Consider the following 17,954-nt stretch of genomic DNA (forward strand, 5'->3'; position numbering starts at 1 on the left):
TTTTCCCTCTCTTTCTTTCCATTCCCTCCCCTTCGCGCCGTTCCTCCATCTGAATCCGCTTTAGCTCATCTGCTGCGCTGCAGCATGTGAGAACACATCTGTGGGGTTCCCCGGGATGTTTGCGCAAGTGTTATTTCAACTGTGTGTTTTTATAAATCCAAACAAGCGTAACGTCGGTGATTAAATGCGGTCTAATGACCCGGGTCCTTTCAACATAACCCCCCTCGCATCTTTAAAATACCCGCCAGCACTGAGTTCGCCCTCTTCTCCAGGCAGCCCTTGTGCAGATGTTAGTGAAGTGTGCCAATGCCTGTGCGTTGACGTCAGGGCAAGACGCCCCCTGCCGCGGCGGGCGAGCACGACCCCCGCACTCCGGAGCGCTCGGCTCAGCTGGGTAGCTGTCCATTTGCCGTCGGCGCGAATTGATCAAGTCCGCACAAGAAGGTGATCACGCATTGAGACGCACATGGTGAGTGCTTCAGGCGTTTGTTCTATAGTATTTAATCGCCCTTTTCAGACAGCGATTTCCCCCCCCCATGTCGCGTTAAGTCTCCTTGGTGTGTAGGTTGGAGTTTTAAATTTAGAATCGAAGGCTCCCAGGCATTGACAAGTTGATTAGTTATACCCGGTGATGGTGGTGCTAAAGTTCGCACATTAGGCTCCAGCACTCTACGAATAGAAGAGGTACGCAGGAGTTTATCTGAACAACAACAACAAAAAGATGACTTTGACCCCCTTGCTCCGCCACATTCATTTTTATGTTTAAACTTTTGAAGATAAAAACGAATTCGTCACGTAAGATTGATGATGCAGATGGCTTCTCAGAAATGTTTCTAATATTACAGGCATCCTCTCCGTTTGGCATTTCTCAGGAAAGGCTTATTGCCTTATTTCGGACAGGTCGGCTTAAGGAAAATTATTGAAAAGATTCCGCTCTGTAGTTGGTTATTTGTCAGATAAGAAGCTATCACTCAGTGAGTTAAGAGGGGATTACTGTCAGACATATTTTATTTTGTACGCACAGCATCGGCAGGTGAATGGCTACTTCAGGGCTCTCTCCATACGACTAAAAACAACCAAATCCCACTCAATCCAGTGGTGTTCTCGCTTAAACAATATTGGAATATTATTGATGATTTAAATGAACTGACACGGGCTAATGTTAAGTTATTTAGGCTTCCAGATAAATACTATTACTTACTTTGTTTTGTGATAGGTTATAATTATGTTAAAATGTAAGTACTTTCATGAAATTTCCAACGTTTTATTTGGTTACATACGTTCAGAGGACCTTTAATGGAAAATGTAAAGTTAAGCTGGACCTTCATTTTTCTCCTTTCCAGGTCAGTCTAAGAGATGTTTTAAATAGGACAAGGATGTAATAAATAATCTATGTGGACACAGAAATTACAAAGACCAATTACCTGAAATTACGATAAATGAGCTGGGCAAGGAAATGATAACAGTTCAAATGCTGGAAATTCGCTTTAGAATTGGCCATAATTGTTTTAAGGTATGTGGCTTCATTGAAGCAGTCTCCTTGCCTTGCGAATGTTGCCAGATCTGTCAAGCCAAATATGATTTCGGTTAAATGAACCGTATGTACCATCATTTCTCCTGTACTCACTATGATGTTGCTCATTTGTCATTTACGCAATCTACAAAGGGAATTTGGCAAGAGACAGTTTCAGTTCCCAAAGGTCCTCAGTTGACCAATTGCAAAATAAGGTTTATTTAAAACTATGATTACATTTAAATTATTAAGATTAAATAATAATAATTATTATTATTATCATCATCCTCATCATCGAATAAAAGCATACATTTACCTAGGCTGAAAATAGCAGCGTGGCCTTACAACGGGACACACGAAAAAGCATTATGCGTTATTTTCAAATTCATGATTAATTAGGTCCACGGCGTAAATTTAGTAATCTCTAATTTGTTTTGTTTGTAAATGAAAACACATTTTTCACCGGTGCAGTATGTGCGAATCTGTTTTTATAGTTTCCTCAGCGGTGTGGCCCTGCATATGACCTGCATGTTGTTTTATTGGAGAAATTTCATTTCCGTTGTTTCCAAGTAAAGCCAGCTGTTTTTTCCTCTCACGTTAGGTCACTTATTACCTGTCAAGTTTCCTCCGATGTGATGTTTGTTATTTATTAGTGTTTAATGGCTTAGTGGTCCCTAATGCCTTACCTCTTGCCCGTTTGATTGGCCGACCATTTCTTGAACAGGTCATGTGGAAATAGAAATATCACTCAATGTCATTCAGTGATAACCAAACCGGGTATGATAGGAATAAAATGTAAAGTGGAAGTATACAAATTGTACTTGTATGAATAATGTTATCTTTTGGTGTTTTTTCTGTTTCACACTAATATGTGTTTCAACTCTGTACATATCATCACGCTATGGAAATTGCCCAACTGACAAAAGTCAAAGCCATTGCATGTGGATGGTTAAAGTTAACCCATTATTTATAGAGTTGCCAGAGTAGAAATATTTGAACAATTTTCCAATCACACACAGGTCAGCTCCACAGAGAGTCACACGGTCTTTGTGCTTAATCACTGGAGTTCACAGTAAAGAAAAACAGTGTCCACCTTTCCTCCCTGTTCATTTGGCTGTGTTGTATTTGGCATGGGTGGGACATGGGAAACCTCGGACCTCCATTTCATCTGCATCTGTTTCTCAATATCGGCCCAGAGCAGCAAGCTCCCAGGGAACTCCACTGCCAACTAGCATTAGACTAGCGTGGGAGAGCGTACGCGTAGTGTGTGTATTAGTGTCCTCTTTTCCCTCTCTACTTCACTCTCTTGCTCTCTTTTCTCCCCTCTTTTCTTTTGTACCATGCATAGATTATAATTCACCTAGGAACAGTTAATGTTGCTCCAAAGTATGGAAATATATGATGAATGTAGTTACAGTATGATTTCAACCTAATGAACGTAAAGAAAGGCAAAGACCTATCTTTCATAAATCAGGATCTTCTCTAGTATTCTTTCAAGATCTGCATGCTGATATGATATTCACAGTTCTCTCAATTCAATTCTTTCTAGTATATTTTTAAATGTTTTACCTAAACTCTTATGTAAAAGTTTTATTTAATTGACCTTACATAGAATCACTAGCAAAGAACATGGTCTCCAAGTAACAGAAAGTATGAATTAAGCGTAAACCACACAGAACAAGGCATTTATGACAAGGGAAAAGAATCCCTTTTAACAACAGAAAAACTTCAGCGCCAATCAGTGTGGATGGGGAACATAGTCACCAGGCTTATCACATCCATATCCACATCTATCTGTATCCATATCTATCTCATCAGTACTTAACTTACAGTAGTTACATTCCTGCACTTTTTTTCTATTTCTTATGTAAAATAGGATTTATTGTTACACTAGGTCTCTATTGCTCATAGCTTGATTGTTCTCTCCCTTGTACATTGCTTTGGATAAAAGCGTCTGCTAAATGACTAAATGTAAATGTAAATTTCATCAGATGGCAGGCTGTATATCAGCCGTGTCTTGAGAAGCGGTGAACAGTAAGGTGTGAGCTGGAAGCGCAGCGGTCTCCGTGGCTAAAGATAAGAGCGCGGTGATAATCCACTTTCTGCACCTCCCTCACCAGTCCCACTAAGATTAGATTATTACACCTAAAACTGGGTGGCTGGAATCCCTTCAGAGTGGAATAACATCCTGGGAGCAAACTAGGAATGCTGTATGGGAATCGGGACAGCAAACATGGTGTTTCCTCTCTCTCCCTCCCTCTCTCTCTCTCTCTCTCTCTCTCTGACACGCTCTCTCTCTCTCTTTCAGTCACGCTCTCTCTCTCTCTCTCTTTGTCCATATGACCTCAATGGTCAGTGTTGTGTTTCGGACAGGCTAAGGACAATTGGAAATTAACAAAGGTGTTGCTGTGAGTTGCTGACAAGAACCAACAGGTGCCCCAGTCTCCCTCTCTCTCTGTGTGTGTGTGTGTGTGTGTGTGTGTGTGTGTGTGTGTGTGTGTGTGTGTGTGTGTGTGTGTGTGTGTGTGTGTGTGTGTGGTAGAGAAAGAGCAACACAGAGGGAGAGAGCTTATGTTTTTATTTTGGTAAAACACCATCTGTCAGTGACGGATGAGATTTAATTTATTTTAAGCCCAACATGATGTGGTAAAAGAAGATGGATTGTGCCAGTTTTGTGGCATGCATTTATGCTTTGGGAAAACTCAAATTTTTATGCTGACACAAGGATGCTGTGTAATTGCATTTTTAATGCAACACCATTATCCCATGGTAAGATGAATGTGCATGGATATCTGTCTGTGTGTGTGTGTGTTTGTGCGTACAAGTGAGTCGTGCCTGGGCTGTGTTTCGTGGTCTGTGGCTGGGTGTGTTCTCCATGACGAGGAATGTTAAAGCATTAAAACGTGTGAGACAGCCCAAATCCTGCTCATCTGCTCGACAACGCTGAACAACCCCGAACAAGCCCCCGCCACAGCGCAGGGATTTAGACCACTGAGAGAGATGCAGTGTGTGTGTGTCTGTGTATGTGTGTGTGTGCGTGAGAGAGAGAGAGCGCGTGTGTGTGTGTAAAGAGGTGTGTTTTTGAGAGAAATACAGGTACCAACCACCCTCTACCCTCTCCACCAAAAATGTCTGCAGAGTGTGTGTGTCCCCCCACCCCAGAGTGTGTGTCCCCCCACCCCATAGTGTGTGTCCCCCCACCCCAGAATGTGTGCCCCCCCCCATGACTTTTAAAACGCTCCCCAGCTGAGGTGTTTGCTGCCGGTGGTGTGTTTGCAGGCATGTAGAAATTTTACTGCACATGTTTATTGTGGGATGAAATGGGACTGAGAGCTGCCCGGTAATGTTTGACCGCGGTCTCCGGTGCTGTTGGATGATCTTTATGCTGAGATGCTCCAGCTCCTGTGAAGCTTTTAAAAGATGTATAATTATACCACTGCTAGTAAATCTTCTCCCTCTCGCTCCCAACTGTCTAGTCTAGAGTATTCCATCCTTTACATATGTAAATATGTGTATGTAACATATAAGTAATTATTTATATTTACTAGTAATTGAATATATTTAAATAATGTATATACTTAGGATACCGATCTTGGCTCTCTCTTATACATTTACGCAAGGAGACCTAATTATTGTATCAGTCTTTGTGATAATGTCAGATGTCTTCAAGTAAAACTATTGTCGTCTTGTTAGCTGTGTGTAATGTTCATTGGTTGATGAAAACCTGGCAACTGAGTGCAGAAGTCACAAGACGTCTGCAATGTATTAAAGGGGTTTGAGGCCCTACATATTTTGGTGCATGGCGGAGTTCATAATGTAATGTTTGAGCTTGGAAAGCTGTTGGCACTCACAACTGTCCGGGCTTTTGCCTGAGCTAATACCCCCCCACAGGTGCTGAGGCCCTGGGTAGCGTCAGTCCCAAGGGCCCCTGAGACCGGAGCGAGACGTCCAGTGAAAGCTCTTGCTAACGAGAGCTGCCGATTCCTTGTGTGAAACACACACACACACACACACACACACACACACACACACACACACACACACACACATATACCCCACCATCCCCAGCCAGCGCCATGTCTCAGCAGGCTGTAAACATGCCGACGGCTGTCATCAGGTGTTTTTCTAGCGCTCAGACGCTCCGGCCCACCCTCACAGGCCTCCGCCATGGACAGCCCTGGACCTTAAAGGTCCTCAGACGGAGATAGTGTTGAGCTCACCTTTTGACATCAGGGTTTTAAAAATAAACCCACCGTTCAGATGCTGTTTGCGCAGCAAATGTCTGCTGCACTTCCTGGAATGTGTGTTTTTTTTTTTTTACATTTCTTTTAAAATGTAATTTATCATTTGTTGTTTTTTAATGTTTTGTCAGTGATTATTTTGTATTTATTTTTTAAGTAGAAAGCTTTTTTTTGGAATCTAATTAGTAGGAGAAATATTTGAAGTGATTATCACCAGATCTACTGGCACTCTTGAGAGTAACAACTCGCTCTCCAGTGGTGCAACTTGAAGTTGTGCATTGGGACGGCAGGCCACAGTCAGCCATGCCATATATGTGTGTCTCGGCCCGTACAGATATGTGCTGCGGCAGTCCCGTGAATGTGTACTCACACAAAAGCTGCCGTAATTACTCACCCATTCGCACGCAAACAAAGTCATTTTGCTCATTTCTCCCTGACTCGCCGGTGACTTATCGTGGGAACGCACGGATGCGTCCGGATCGTCTTTAAAGACCTCGCAGGGCCCGACCTCGAGCCGCCGCCTTCCGACCTGCTCCGAGTGTGAATTTATGGAAAGCATAGGACAAATCACGGAAACCCAATCCAGCCAGGAATCCAGCCACCCCTCGTGCCCCTTTCCAGTCCCCCCCCAGCCCCCTCCCCCCACCTCATGCTAGGAGACGATCTGCCCAGGGGCTAAACGAGGCTCAATTTAGCCCCACTAGTGCGCCCTCTAGGGACCATCAATCCTTCATGCACTTGTAATGAGCTATGTTTAATTAGCAATGTCATGTAACCTAGAACAAGTGCAGATCATGGCACAGGAATGCCACCCACCCCCACCCCACTACCATATAGACCTACAGCCCCTCTGAATAACATCTAACCTCCCATACAGTCCTGTTGCTGGACTGGCCGCCATAGCTACCCCTCTTACGCATGGCCTGGACACCTGCACCTCTCTCTCACTGTCTTCCTCTGGGGGGGCCTCAGTTACAACCTTGGCTCAGTCTTTAAAGCCACAGTGTCACCATCTGTCATCCACATTTTTTCCCCCAGTCTAACATTGGTGGTAATATCACTTAAAAGAATTACCCCGGTAAGTTTTCACTGTCCTGACTGGTTTGCGACTTCACCACCGCCTTGTGGTCTTGAGCTGGTGCCCTGACGCCATCTAGTCCGCCTGAGACTCGATCTATCAGTCGATTAATTAATCCGGATCGCTTCTTCGCGAGTTGCTCCGGTTTCTCCTGGGGCATGTCGCAACACGTGTGGAATGCCCCAGGGTCTGCGCACCGGGCAGCCGCAGCGAGACGGGAGTCCCAGTTGAGCCGCTCAACACCTGCCCCACCCTCTATACCCCCCCACTCCCCCTCACACCAACACCACTGGCAATGCCAGGATGCGTGAGGTTTCCAAGGGCAACGCCCCGAAACGTGTACTTTTTTGAGATTGAGAGCAATTTGAGACAAAGGGAACAATTTATATAGGCAGACCACTGTTTTTACACACCTTCTCCTTCTATCGCTCTATCTCGGCCTCCTCCCATCTATCAGTATATCTTTCTCTCTATTTATCTCTTGTCCGTGCCCAGAGGGCAGCATCATGTTTCAGCCACTGGTCTAATTGAGAGTGGTGACTCGTCCTCTTCTTCCACCCTCCTGCCAACGCCCCCTCTCTCTCTCTCTCTCTTTTTCTCTGTCTCTTTCCCTCTCTCTCTCTTTCTCTCTCCACCTCTCTCTTTCCCTCTCTCTCTCTCTGCCCCCCACCCCCCCCTCTCCTACAGGGTTGGTTTATGCATCCCTGCTGACTCTGCTGTCAGTGTCAAACGCTTGTTAGGGCACCATCAATCTTCAGCACTTAGGAATATTCCCAGACCGAAAGGAGGCAGGTGATATAGGGAAAGTGTGTGTGTGCGTGTGTGTGTGTGTGTGCGTGTGTGTGTGTGCGTGTGTGTTGGGGGGGGGTGGAGAGTGAGGGCGGTTATGAGTGAGATGGAGTGAGAGAGAAAGAGAGTGTGGGAGACGAGAGGAGGTGAAGGAGGACGTGAGAGTCAGAAAGTGAGGGAGCAAGACAGCAAGAGAGAGCAAGACAGCAAGAGAGAGCAAGACAGCAAGACAGCAAGAGGGAATTTGTGAGAAATGGGGAGCAAATGTAAGAGAGAGAGGGAATAAACAGAGAGGGGAGATCCGATGGGATGGAGAAAAACGGAGGGAAATCTGATCATTATGAGCGCAAATTTGTGTGAAACAGGGAGCGATTGAGAGACTGTGAGAGAGGAAAGAGAAAATAGACGTAGATAAGGTGATATGGAGAAGGAAGAAACGAGGAGGGAGAAAAGACCATGATCGGGAGTGAATGTAATGAAGTGTCCTTGAAATATATTTGGTGAGAATCTCGGGGGTGCAGCCTGCTCCCTCTGGCCCTCTCAGCCCCTAAAAACCCAACAGGTTGTCAGAGCCGTAGATCACGCCGGCTGGAAAAGTAGTCCCATTGTTTGGTAGGACCCTAACCCGAGATCGCCCGCTAACTTTGCCAGTATCGGATCGCACGTCGACAGATAAATAAATTCCTCGTGTCAACGTCTCGTAAAGTGAGAGAAAAAGTGATTCTTTCGAGTGGTGGGACCAACACTCACACAGACTCGCACACACACACACACACACACACACACACACACACACACACACACACACACACACCCGTCTGTGCTCTCGGAGGAAGTGGCCGGATGAGGGCTCAAGCCTAACGTGCATGGCTCGCATTTGCACTATAAATCTTCTCCCTCGATCTTTCCCTCTAATCTCTGTCCATCCGTCTGTCTTCCTCTTACTGTCCCCCTGGATCTAGCTCTCCTTCTCTCTCTATTTATCTATCGGTTTGTCTTCTCCCGCTCGACTCATGTCGACATCTTATTTAATGTCTTCTTTGTCATTTGTGAGTCCATTGAGGCCCCCACTCTGACTCACTCACTCGCTTTTCTTTTTTCATTCACTTTGACTCGCTGTCGTAAGTTTCAAAATGTTCCTCGCTGCCATGCTAAAAATGCATGACCACTGGATTGATTGTCTTGACATGAAGGTCAATTTAAAAGTTGAATCTTTGTATCTCCTCCTTCCTTTCTGTTCCGTCCCTCCCTTCCTCCCTCTCTCTCTCTCTCTCTATCTCTGTCCTTCTTTCTTCCTTTCTTTCTTTCTCTCCGTTCATTCAGACACTTCCTTACGTAGCACAAGTGGAGGGTCGTAAATATGATTCATGTGACTGCTGCTGTGTCAGGGCCAGCTGTTACTCCAGCTTTTTGTCATCCACCCGGATCCGTCTGTGATCCTTCACTCCCTTCACTCATCCAAAACTCATCCTGTTTTTTTTTTCTTTCTCTTTTCCCTGGCCCCTTCCAAAATGTTAAGATGAATACATTTTTAAAGGCCTTGTCCGTGCTCCGTTGCCTTAGAGTTCCTGTTGAGAGCTGGTCAGGATTACGGCAGTAAAACGGTGGTGCTTTGAGTTTTCGGACCTGGTTGCATTTGAGCTGGGATGTTTTCAATAGAGCCACAGGTGGTCTGTCTAAAGGAAAATGGATACCTTGCCCACTTTTGACTTTGGATTCATTTAGTATAAATTCTTCAAAAGGTTTTTTTTTTTCTTTCATTTCTTTATTGTTTTGCCTTGACTCCCCTTCCACGTTTCAAAAGCATTTCTTAAAAGCAACCTTTTTTTTCCGTTTCTTTTTTTTTACAGGCCAGGTGACATCATGCTCACTCCTCACTCCCCTCCCTCTCCTCCCCTCCTTTTCCACCTCCTCCTCTTTTCAGTTTTTCTCCCTCCGTCCCTCCTTTCCTCCTCCCCTCCCTCTCACTCCCCGCTCCGCTGGACATCCCCCCATGACCCCTGCTACCACCTGGACGGGCGTCCACGTCACTGCCTGTCCGAGTTCATCAATGCGGCCTATGGGACCCCAGTAATGGCCAGCCACCCCAGCCGTGGAGGACCCGAGAGGAACGTGAGCTCTCTCACTGACCTCCACAACCCCCACAACCTCACCTGCCTGAGCGGGGAGCCCTGGGATGGGGACTGGACCATTAGCATCCCCCTGGGCCGGCGGTTCGAAATCACTTACATCAGCCTGCAGTTCTGCCAGCAGGGGGAGCTCTCCGAGGGCCTCTCCATCTCCATCCTGAAGTCCATGGACTACGGCCACAGCTGGAGGCCCCTGCAGTACTACTCCAGCGACTGCCAGGCCACCTTCGGCCAGCCGCCCCAGACGGTGGCCCTCACCAGGCACCAGGAGACAGAGCCCCTGTGTTCGGACCCGAGGCCCCTGCAGAAACACCGGGGCGGGGCCGTACTGGCCTTCTCCACTCTGGATGGCCGGCCCTCTGCAGCCGACCTGGATGTCAGCCCTGTGCTCCAGGACTGGGTGACGGCCACGGACATCAGGGTGGTGTTCCACAAGCCGCAGGCCAGGGCGGCGGGGAAACAGGAAGCTGGGAAGGGCGAGGGCGGGAGCACTAGAGGGGTTCTGAGGTGGAGGGCGGGGTCTAGGAGCGACGGCGTAGCTCAGGGCGAAAGCGATAGAGGAGGAGGGCTGCCGTTGGGTGCGGAGGAGAAAGACCTGATTAAAATAGAGGTGGAGAGCTTGAAGGAGAACAGGAGAGGGGAGAGGACGGAGAAAGCTCCCAGGAGGAACGGGAGTAACAAGTCCCCCTCCCAGGAAGAGACTCAAAATACCACCAGGAAGGAGGGGGATGCCATGGCAACTGGCACCCCTTCCTCCTCCAGGAAAGGAAAGGGGCGTGGTCGGAAGAAGGAGAGCCTCCGTTGGAAGCCCTGTCAGGGCGGGGGCTGTGATTGGGCACTGGAGGGGCAGGAAAAGAGCTCCAAAAGCCAGGAGCTGCGGAGGAGGCGTAACCACGGAGAAGGGAGAGGCTCGCACTTGCGACAGAGAGACGGCGCCTCCCTTCACCTCACGCCCTCATCTCTCTCAGCCGCCCCGGTCCGCCCCCCCGTCTCTCTATCTGACCTGCAGGTGGGGGGCAGGTGCAAGTGCAACGGCCATGCCTCGCGCTGTCGCCGTGACAACCAGGGCCAGGCCGTGTGTCAGTGCGAGCATCACACGGCGGGGCCCGACTGCGACTTGTGCAAGCCCTTCCACTACGATCGCCCATGGCAACGGGCCACGCCATCGCAACCGCACCCGTGCGTCCGTGAGTCATGGCCACATGTCTGTCCATAAGTCTTTGTTTATCCTAAATACTGTAGGTTAGGGTTTTTTCTGAATAGTGTATGTTAACCCACGTATCTCCCTTAAGCCTCTGTGCTATGACAGTCTTCAGTGACATGAAACCTAAGGAGTAGCCAACATTAAGTTGTTAGTAAATGTTAATAATTCTAGTGAAATAATTTACTATATCACATATCAAAGCTTGGATATAAGTTTGCCCGGTTGTCTTTGAAAGTTGTTTTCTCCTCTAGCGGCAGCTTATTTCTCTTTTTCTTTCTTCATTTGTCATTTTTTGACCTGTGTTGACGTGAAATTCAGACAGCTTTCCTGGCATTAAGAATGTGTATTTGATCATATAGGCCAACATTACCTGCTCTGTGTGTGTGTGTGTGTGTGTGTGTGTGTGTGTGTGTGTGTGTGTGTGTGTGTGGGTGTGTGAGACAGAAAGAGAAAGACAGACATAAATAGAAAGAGAGATAAATAGAAAGAGAGAACAAGAGATATTCAGGGAAATATGAAGTGATAAAACAGTTTAGCATCACAACAACTAAATCCACCGACACAAATCTCTCCCTCCCTGCGTCTCTCTCAGCATGTGAGTGCAATGGCCACTCCACCAAGTGCAGGTTCAGCATGGAGGTCTACCAGCAGTCGGGTCGCCAGAGCGGAGGGGTGTGCCTCAAGTGCCGTCACCACACGTCCGGCCGCCACTGCCAGTTCTGCCAGAACGGCTACACCAGGGACCAGAGCAAGCCCCACTCCCACCGCAAGGCCTGCCAACGTCAGTCACTGCATGCGTGCGTGTGTGTGTGTGTGTGTGTGTGTGTGTATGTGTGTGTGTGAGAACGTGTTCTCATTTTATTGCTTTACTTATGCTTCATCATATGTGTTAGATTGTTGTACATTTGCTTGTAAGTGTCTGTAGATGTCTCCCATCCATTATGAGATTGTTTTAATGTGTTTGACATCCAGAGGCAGTTTATTTAGACTGTTAACTCTGTGTGTGGGTGTGTGTAAGCACATGTGTAAAGGAGAGAGTGTGTGTCTGTGGTATGGCTATGGTGGGAGAAACTGTGTGTGTGTGTGTCTGTGTTATGGCTATGGTGGGAGAAACTGGAATCCAGGTTGACATTTGCCCTTTGTCTTAGGCGTGCTTCTGTGGAGCTCCGACTAAAGCCCAAATATAACTCTCCTTTATGCTGCTTGTGTATGATGCGCATATGTCCAAGGAATCTGCCTGTGTGTGTGTGTGTGTGTGTGTGTGTGTGTGCGTGTGTGCGTGTGTGCGTGTGTGTCTGTGTGTGTGTGTCTGTGTGTGTGTATAGGGGGTGAGGGTGGAGGTGGGGGGGGGGGGGGGTGTAGTAGGTGTGGTTGTGCATGTGTAATGTTTTGTGTCTCACACTCATAATTTAATACCTGATTTTCAAGTACCTCACTCGCCTGCACTGACATTCCAAACTGTTAGACGGCAAGTTATGTTTAAATATTTGCGTTCACATTTGGCATGGCATACCAGCTACTTAGAACAGGCTGAGATGTATCCCAGTGAGAGATGACTGCCTGTTTTTGTCATGCTTGTGGGGGTTGTGTTAGGTTTGTTTAAATGAACGCAGCTGATCTTAAACAGAGATTGGTCACTGTCTCTGGCTCTGGGAGCTCTGCATTCCTTGTCTTTTGTATTGCTCCCTCCCTCGCCTGTCTATATACTTACATAATACATATGCTTTATATGCGTTCTATCTTTATATGCCTTCCCTGAAATCTTATTCTGTGTGTCTCAGTTTAGTTTATGTGCCCCAATTTACTTCTCATTGACTCTCCTCACTAATAACTCATCCTGTTTGTCCCCTCTTCTCTCTCTCTCTCTCTCTCTCTTTCTGTGATATCCAGCATGTCAGTGCCATCCCCTGGGAGCTGTGGGTCGCTGGTGTAACCAGTCTACGGGGCAGTGCCTGTGCCGGGAAGGGGTGACTGGACAGAGGTGCAACCGCTGTGCCCCAGGGTACAAACAGGGCAGATCGCCTCTTCGTCCTTGCCTCAGTGAGTATTTCCTGTGTCATTCAAGGTCAAGCAAGTGGTTCCAGTTTTAATAAGAACCACACTCAATGCCTTAGCTGTTGTTGGCCCAACAAACTTGGGTGATTTATAAAGTTCCTTATCAGTTAACAGGTCAACTTAAAGACAAATATTCAAATTCACATAGTAGATTTCTTATGTTAATGTGTTTCGTTTATCTGAAGCTTTTAGCAGATACAGTCCACTGACTGAATTTGGAGCCATCCATTCTAATTGTCTCTATGCAATCCTGCACTCATCATCTCTCTCTCTCTCTCATGACCTCGCTTGCTCTTGTCCTAATTCGTCCAATTAATTAATCAAATATATAAGATTAGTCCATGCTATTTAACTACAGCCTTCTACGAGGTTCAGCGGGGTGAATGGGATTTGCTGAATGTCTGGATTAATTCACTCAGCGCCTCATCTCTCATTCCTGCGAATGGCTGCGATGGCGAACAGCGTTCCAAACGGTGCCAGGCCTTTAACGGCTTTCCTGGGCAGGCCTGTAGGCTTCCTAAGGCTTTGAATGCGGCTCCGGTGGATTTTCAGGCACTTTATTCCCTCCGAGCGGGCTCAACGACACCGAGTTGAGCGATAATCCACGTGTGTCACTGTTATGTTGGAGTTCTGAGGGAGTCGCGAGGTGGCTGCGTGTCTTAAGCCCAAGTCACCTGATTTTCCGCGGGCGACAGCGGGCACCTGTTGCGGTTCTCAAACAGGCTCGTCAGTGGCGAGGCAGACGCATAATTCTTCGGACGAAAAGACTTACTGAAAGAAAAGCTTGTTTGTTTTTTTACGGGGCCACCCGCGGTTATTTATAGAGTCCTTCTGTGCCACCAAAGGAGAGTCGCAGTTAAAAACAAAACCCGCACCTCACACGAATCAGGAAAAGGAAATACACTAGCTATTCATCACTGGAAAATGAGACGAGCTTATTATTAGCATCAGCGAGGTGTTTGAGTTTGTCTCTCTCCTCGCGCACCCGCGTGTGTGTGTGTGAGAGAGAGACAGGGGGAGATGAAATCAGTTTTAGACCTAAACCTTACAATCTTCCCAAACAAGTTTAATATCTGTTTGAATTATTTTGGGACAAAATTCGTGAGTACAAAATAATTGAACAATTTGAACCGTACTCTCATTTCCTCTAACCACCTTCAGACCGTTTCTCCTTCACTCCCACTCTTTTGGTGAAGGGCCTGGGAGCCCTGTTTGAGTATTAAGGGGGGTTTGGGGGGGTGTAGGGTGTCAGGTCTGCCCCAGTTGTGTCAAAGTACAGGGCAGAAGCACAGCATTAGGTGAGATGTCTGGGTAATATATGGTTTGTCCAACGCCACAGACCATTCTTGGCTAGAGCTGAGAGTTTGGGGCGGCATGATTGAGTGTATTTGTACGTGTGTGTGTTAACTTTAACAGACAGTTGTTACCATGGTGTCTTAGACGGTGGCTTGCTCAGTGTAACATAAGACAGACATTTAAAAACACACTTTCACAGCTGTGTGTGTGTGTGTGTATGTGTGTGTGTGTATGTGTGTGTGTGTGTGTGTGTGTGTGTGTGTGTGTGTGTGTGAGAGAGCGAGAGAGAGACTACAGAGTGTGGGCTTGTGCAGCACTAGTTATCGGAGGACTGGCTGGGGTTGTGGAGTGTGGTCACTTTGACCCCCCAGAGGACCACACACATGCACACACTCGCCCGCACGGACACCAAACACACTCTCACACACACACTCACCCTGCGCACGGACATTCCACGCGCACCAAGAGCCATAAAGGCAGACCCTGCAAGCATAGCACGCATATTCACATTTTCTCCCCTTACAAAAGCATACACACGCACATGCAGACACACACACACACACACCTACAGGAACACACAGAGGGGCTTACACACACAGTATGCACTAATGAGCTGCTACCGGGATTACTGCACAACTGCAGCGGAGGTGTAGGCATGAGGAAGGGCAAACTCAAAGGCACACCAATTACACACTCATCTCTCATTGCAGTAATCTTACACCAGCTCTCCCCCTCTCTCTGTTTCTCTCTCTCTCCCTCTCTCTCTCTCTCTCTCTCTCTCTTCCCCTTCTATTTATCTGCCTCTGTCTTTCTTTTGAAATATTTCTTCTCTGTTTCCTCTATTTTTGGTCTTCTTTATCTCTATCTATCTATCTATCTATCTATCTATCTATCTATCTATCTATCTGACCTGACTGTCTAGAGATCCAGGACGCTGTTGCCCCAACACCTGTCTACCAGCCTCAGTACAGCAGGGGTAAGTGCAGCCTATATGGATGGTAGAATGGTCCTATTTTACCTATTGATTCGTCCCATAGAGTTTGAATCCTCCAGAACACCTTCAATTAATTGCTGTCTGTTGCCCCCTAGTGGCCAACTTTTGAAATGTTTGTGATGCATTGACATCAGACATTGTGGGGCAGCACAGGTGACTTTGGAGTGCCCGACTCTCTCTAAATATTATTTGTATTTCCCTCTGCCCTCTCCCTCACTTACTTTCTTTCTCACTATGATAGCTGAGGAGTGTCAGTCTTACTGCCATCCGTCATCACTGAAAGTGAGAATGAACCTGGAGACATTTTGTCTGAAGGACTATGGTAGGTCCTGCACAATAACCATAAACAATAACCTTCTGCCCCTCTATAGTCTTTTATGACCATCTTCACTTATCCGTAAAGCGTAGTCAAATGCCCACCTGCTCCAGCTCTCGTGGTTTGACTAAGCCTGGTCTCTTTTTCACAGTTTTGAAGGTGCAGGTGAAAGGAATGGAACGTTCCGGGCCCTGGTGGCAGTTCTCGATATGGGTGCAGTCCGTGTTCCGCGTGGGGTCGTCCCGCGTGCGCCGGGGCCAGCAGGCCCTCTGGGTTCCAGACCGTGACCTCGGCTGTGGCTGCCCGGCCCTCCAGGTTGGCCGGACCTTCCTCCTGATTGGTGCAGAGGAAGGGGGACGGAACTGGGCGCCGGGGGAGCACCGGTTGGTGGCGGACCGCTCCACCATCGCCCTCCACTGGAGGGAGCACTGGAGCCCCAAATTGCGAGGGTTCCGGGGGCAGGACAAGAAGGGCAAGTGCCTGGAGGTCGCCCGGGAGAACTCCACCGCTCGCAGCAGACACACGCACACCTCTGCGGAGGAATACACACCTCCGCACCTGGAGGAGAGACCACAGGCAGGGACGCACACACCACCACACACGAGCCCGCACAGGGCCGACGCACACACTGCGAGGCAGCGCACACCTCACGGCACACACAACCACAAGTCTCAACACACACACCACACCGACGGACACCAGAGGCACACACACCGCACACATCACGACGGACACGACGAGGGACACAAAACAGCAGATGGTCCCCAGGAGACCACCTCGTCTCAGTTTACCCAGAATTCTATGCAGGACACCGACAATGCCCAATCCACGCCCACCCCGGCGTCCTTAGATGAGAAGAGACACCTGTTCTCCACTGCCTGTCCAACACTTCCCCCTTATGACAATCCGGTTTGACACACAGGAAGAGGGGGAGACGATGCAGACAGAAAGGAAATGTATCATAATAAAAGACCTTGGGTGATGCACTGAAGTCATTTAACCTCATTTAATCTTTTGAGGGGAGAACTTCTTCTAATTACTTCTAAACCTCTGATGCCAGGCGTAGGCGCTGAAGGCTACTGAAGCTCACCCAAGGCTGAGGGTGAACAGCCGATGTTTCTTTTACTAGCCTAGAAACTGGTGAAGAAACGGGTGGCTCCTCTAATTTCAGGTCTCTATGAGGAGTGAAGTGAGGAGAAGGGAGTAAGTGATGTTGCAACATCGACTGCTAAAGCCTCCAATCGGTCAGCATGCAGACGGTCAGCTCACTAGAATGGGAGGTTACATGACCAGATCAGGACTTTAGAAAGCTGCTGTCTTTGTGTCAATGTGGAGATTGACAAGAGTACATCCTGAGTCTGTATTTGTGGGGGGGAAATATGTTCAGAGTTCAGAGTTCAGAGGGAGAGGCCAGCACCGGTCGTTTTATGGTTCCTTTTTCCAATAATGCACAAATGTCAGCAGATGCTTTGAATAGCTACTGTCACTCTCTATAGTCGTATAGAGCCAGACATGCATTACATAATATGTCTGGTGATAACCAACAAAGGTGACTGGTGCGTTTGTGAAGTTGTTGGCGGTTGTAGGTTCTTGACCGCATTCAGTACCGCTGTTTCAATAAGTTGTCTCCACACTGTGTGCTCTCATCACAAAGTGCCAAGGACAAGAGGTTCACATATCTTGTGTGCGAGTGATGAGAAGGGCAGATTTTGGCCAAAATAATTTATTGAACAACGCCATTTTATCGAGGGAAACCTGTGGCTGCTGAGACTTCTCTATTGAAACCCCCCACCCACTGGTTTCTTAAATCATAGTGGCCAGTTGGAATGCAAAACTGGTCACAGTATACATTTGCAAGTCTTATAAATGATGTGTTCTTTGAAAAAAAAATTATATTTATATCTACCTGAAATTGTTATCCTATTGTAACTTGTTTGGCAATGAAATGTGAGGGGCTGTCATTATGACTCGACTGCGTGTGCTTCTTCTATATAGAAACACTACCTCACCTGATTCAGAAGATGCAAGATGGTACTTCTGTCAAACTCAGAGGTCATGTGAGTGCCTGAAAGGGTTTGACATTTGGATTCCAAGCACCATTACTCAAGGACTGTAAATCACAAAATGTTTTGTATGTAATGTGTAACGGTGCTGTATATGTCTGATAAGTTGATTCTGTGAAGTTTAAATGGATTTATACGGTGCAGAGTTGAGAATAAACAGACTTTGTGCCCCAAGCTTCGCACATGCTCACAGTGGTTCATGAATGCAGGGGTGAAAGGTCACAGAGAGGCATCTGTCAATCACTTGGTTGTTTTTGCTGCCTGTGTGCACCTGCT

At 47.3% G+C, this 17,954-nt stretch overlaps 1 protein-coding gene across 2 annotated transcripts in view; it reads left to right on the plus strand.

Annotated features, from left to right (window-relative positions):
- Positions 1-205: 205 nt before the first annotated feature.
- Positions 206-17,954, plus strand: part of ntn5 (netrin 5) — an 18,035-nt gene continuing 286 nt past the window's right edge. Inside the window, exons 1-7 of one of the 2 annotated variants that reach the window (XM_042710448.1) lie at positions 206-469; positions 9,472-10,937; positions 11,547-11,735; positions 12,845-12,994; positions 15,228-15,281; positions 15,541-15,621; positions 15,767-17,954. The exon at positions 15,767-17,954 is cut by the window's right edge and continues 286 nt beyond it. In XM_042710448.1, the coding sequence (XP_042566382.1) occupies positions 9,485-10,937; positions 11,547-11,735; positions 12,845-12,994; positions 15,228-15,281; positions 15,541-15,621; positions 15,767-16,530 (2,691 nt within the window). In that variant the 5' untranslated portion in view covers positions 206-469; positions 9,472-9,484 and the 3' untranslated portion in view covers positions 16,531-17,954. Of the gene's footprint in view, positions 470-8,440; positions 10,938-11,546; positions 11,736-12,844; positions 12,995-15,227; positions 15,282-15,540; positions 15,622-15,766 lie in introns of those variants that run through there. The other variant, XM_012835472.3, reaches the window with a different exon arrangement.

This window comes from Clupea harengus, chromosome 18 (genome assembly GCF_900700415.2).
Source record: "Clupea harengus chromosome 18, Ch_v2.0.2, whole genome shotgun sequence".
In the NCBI taxonomy this organism is placed as follows: Eukaryota; Metazoa; Chordata; class Actinopteri; order Clupeiformes; family Clupeidae; genus Clupea; species Clupea harengus.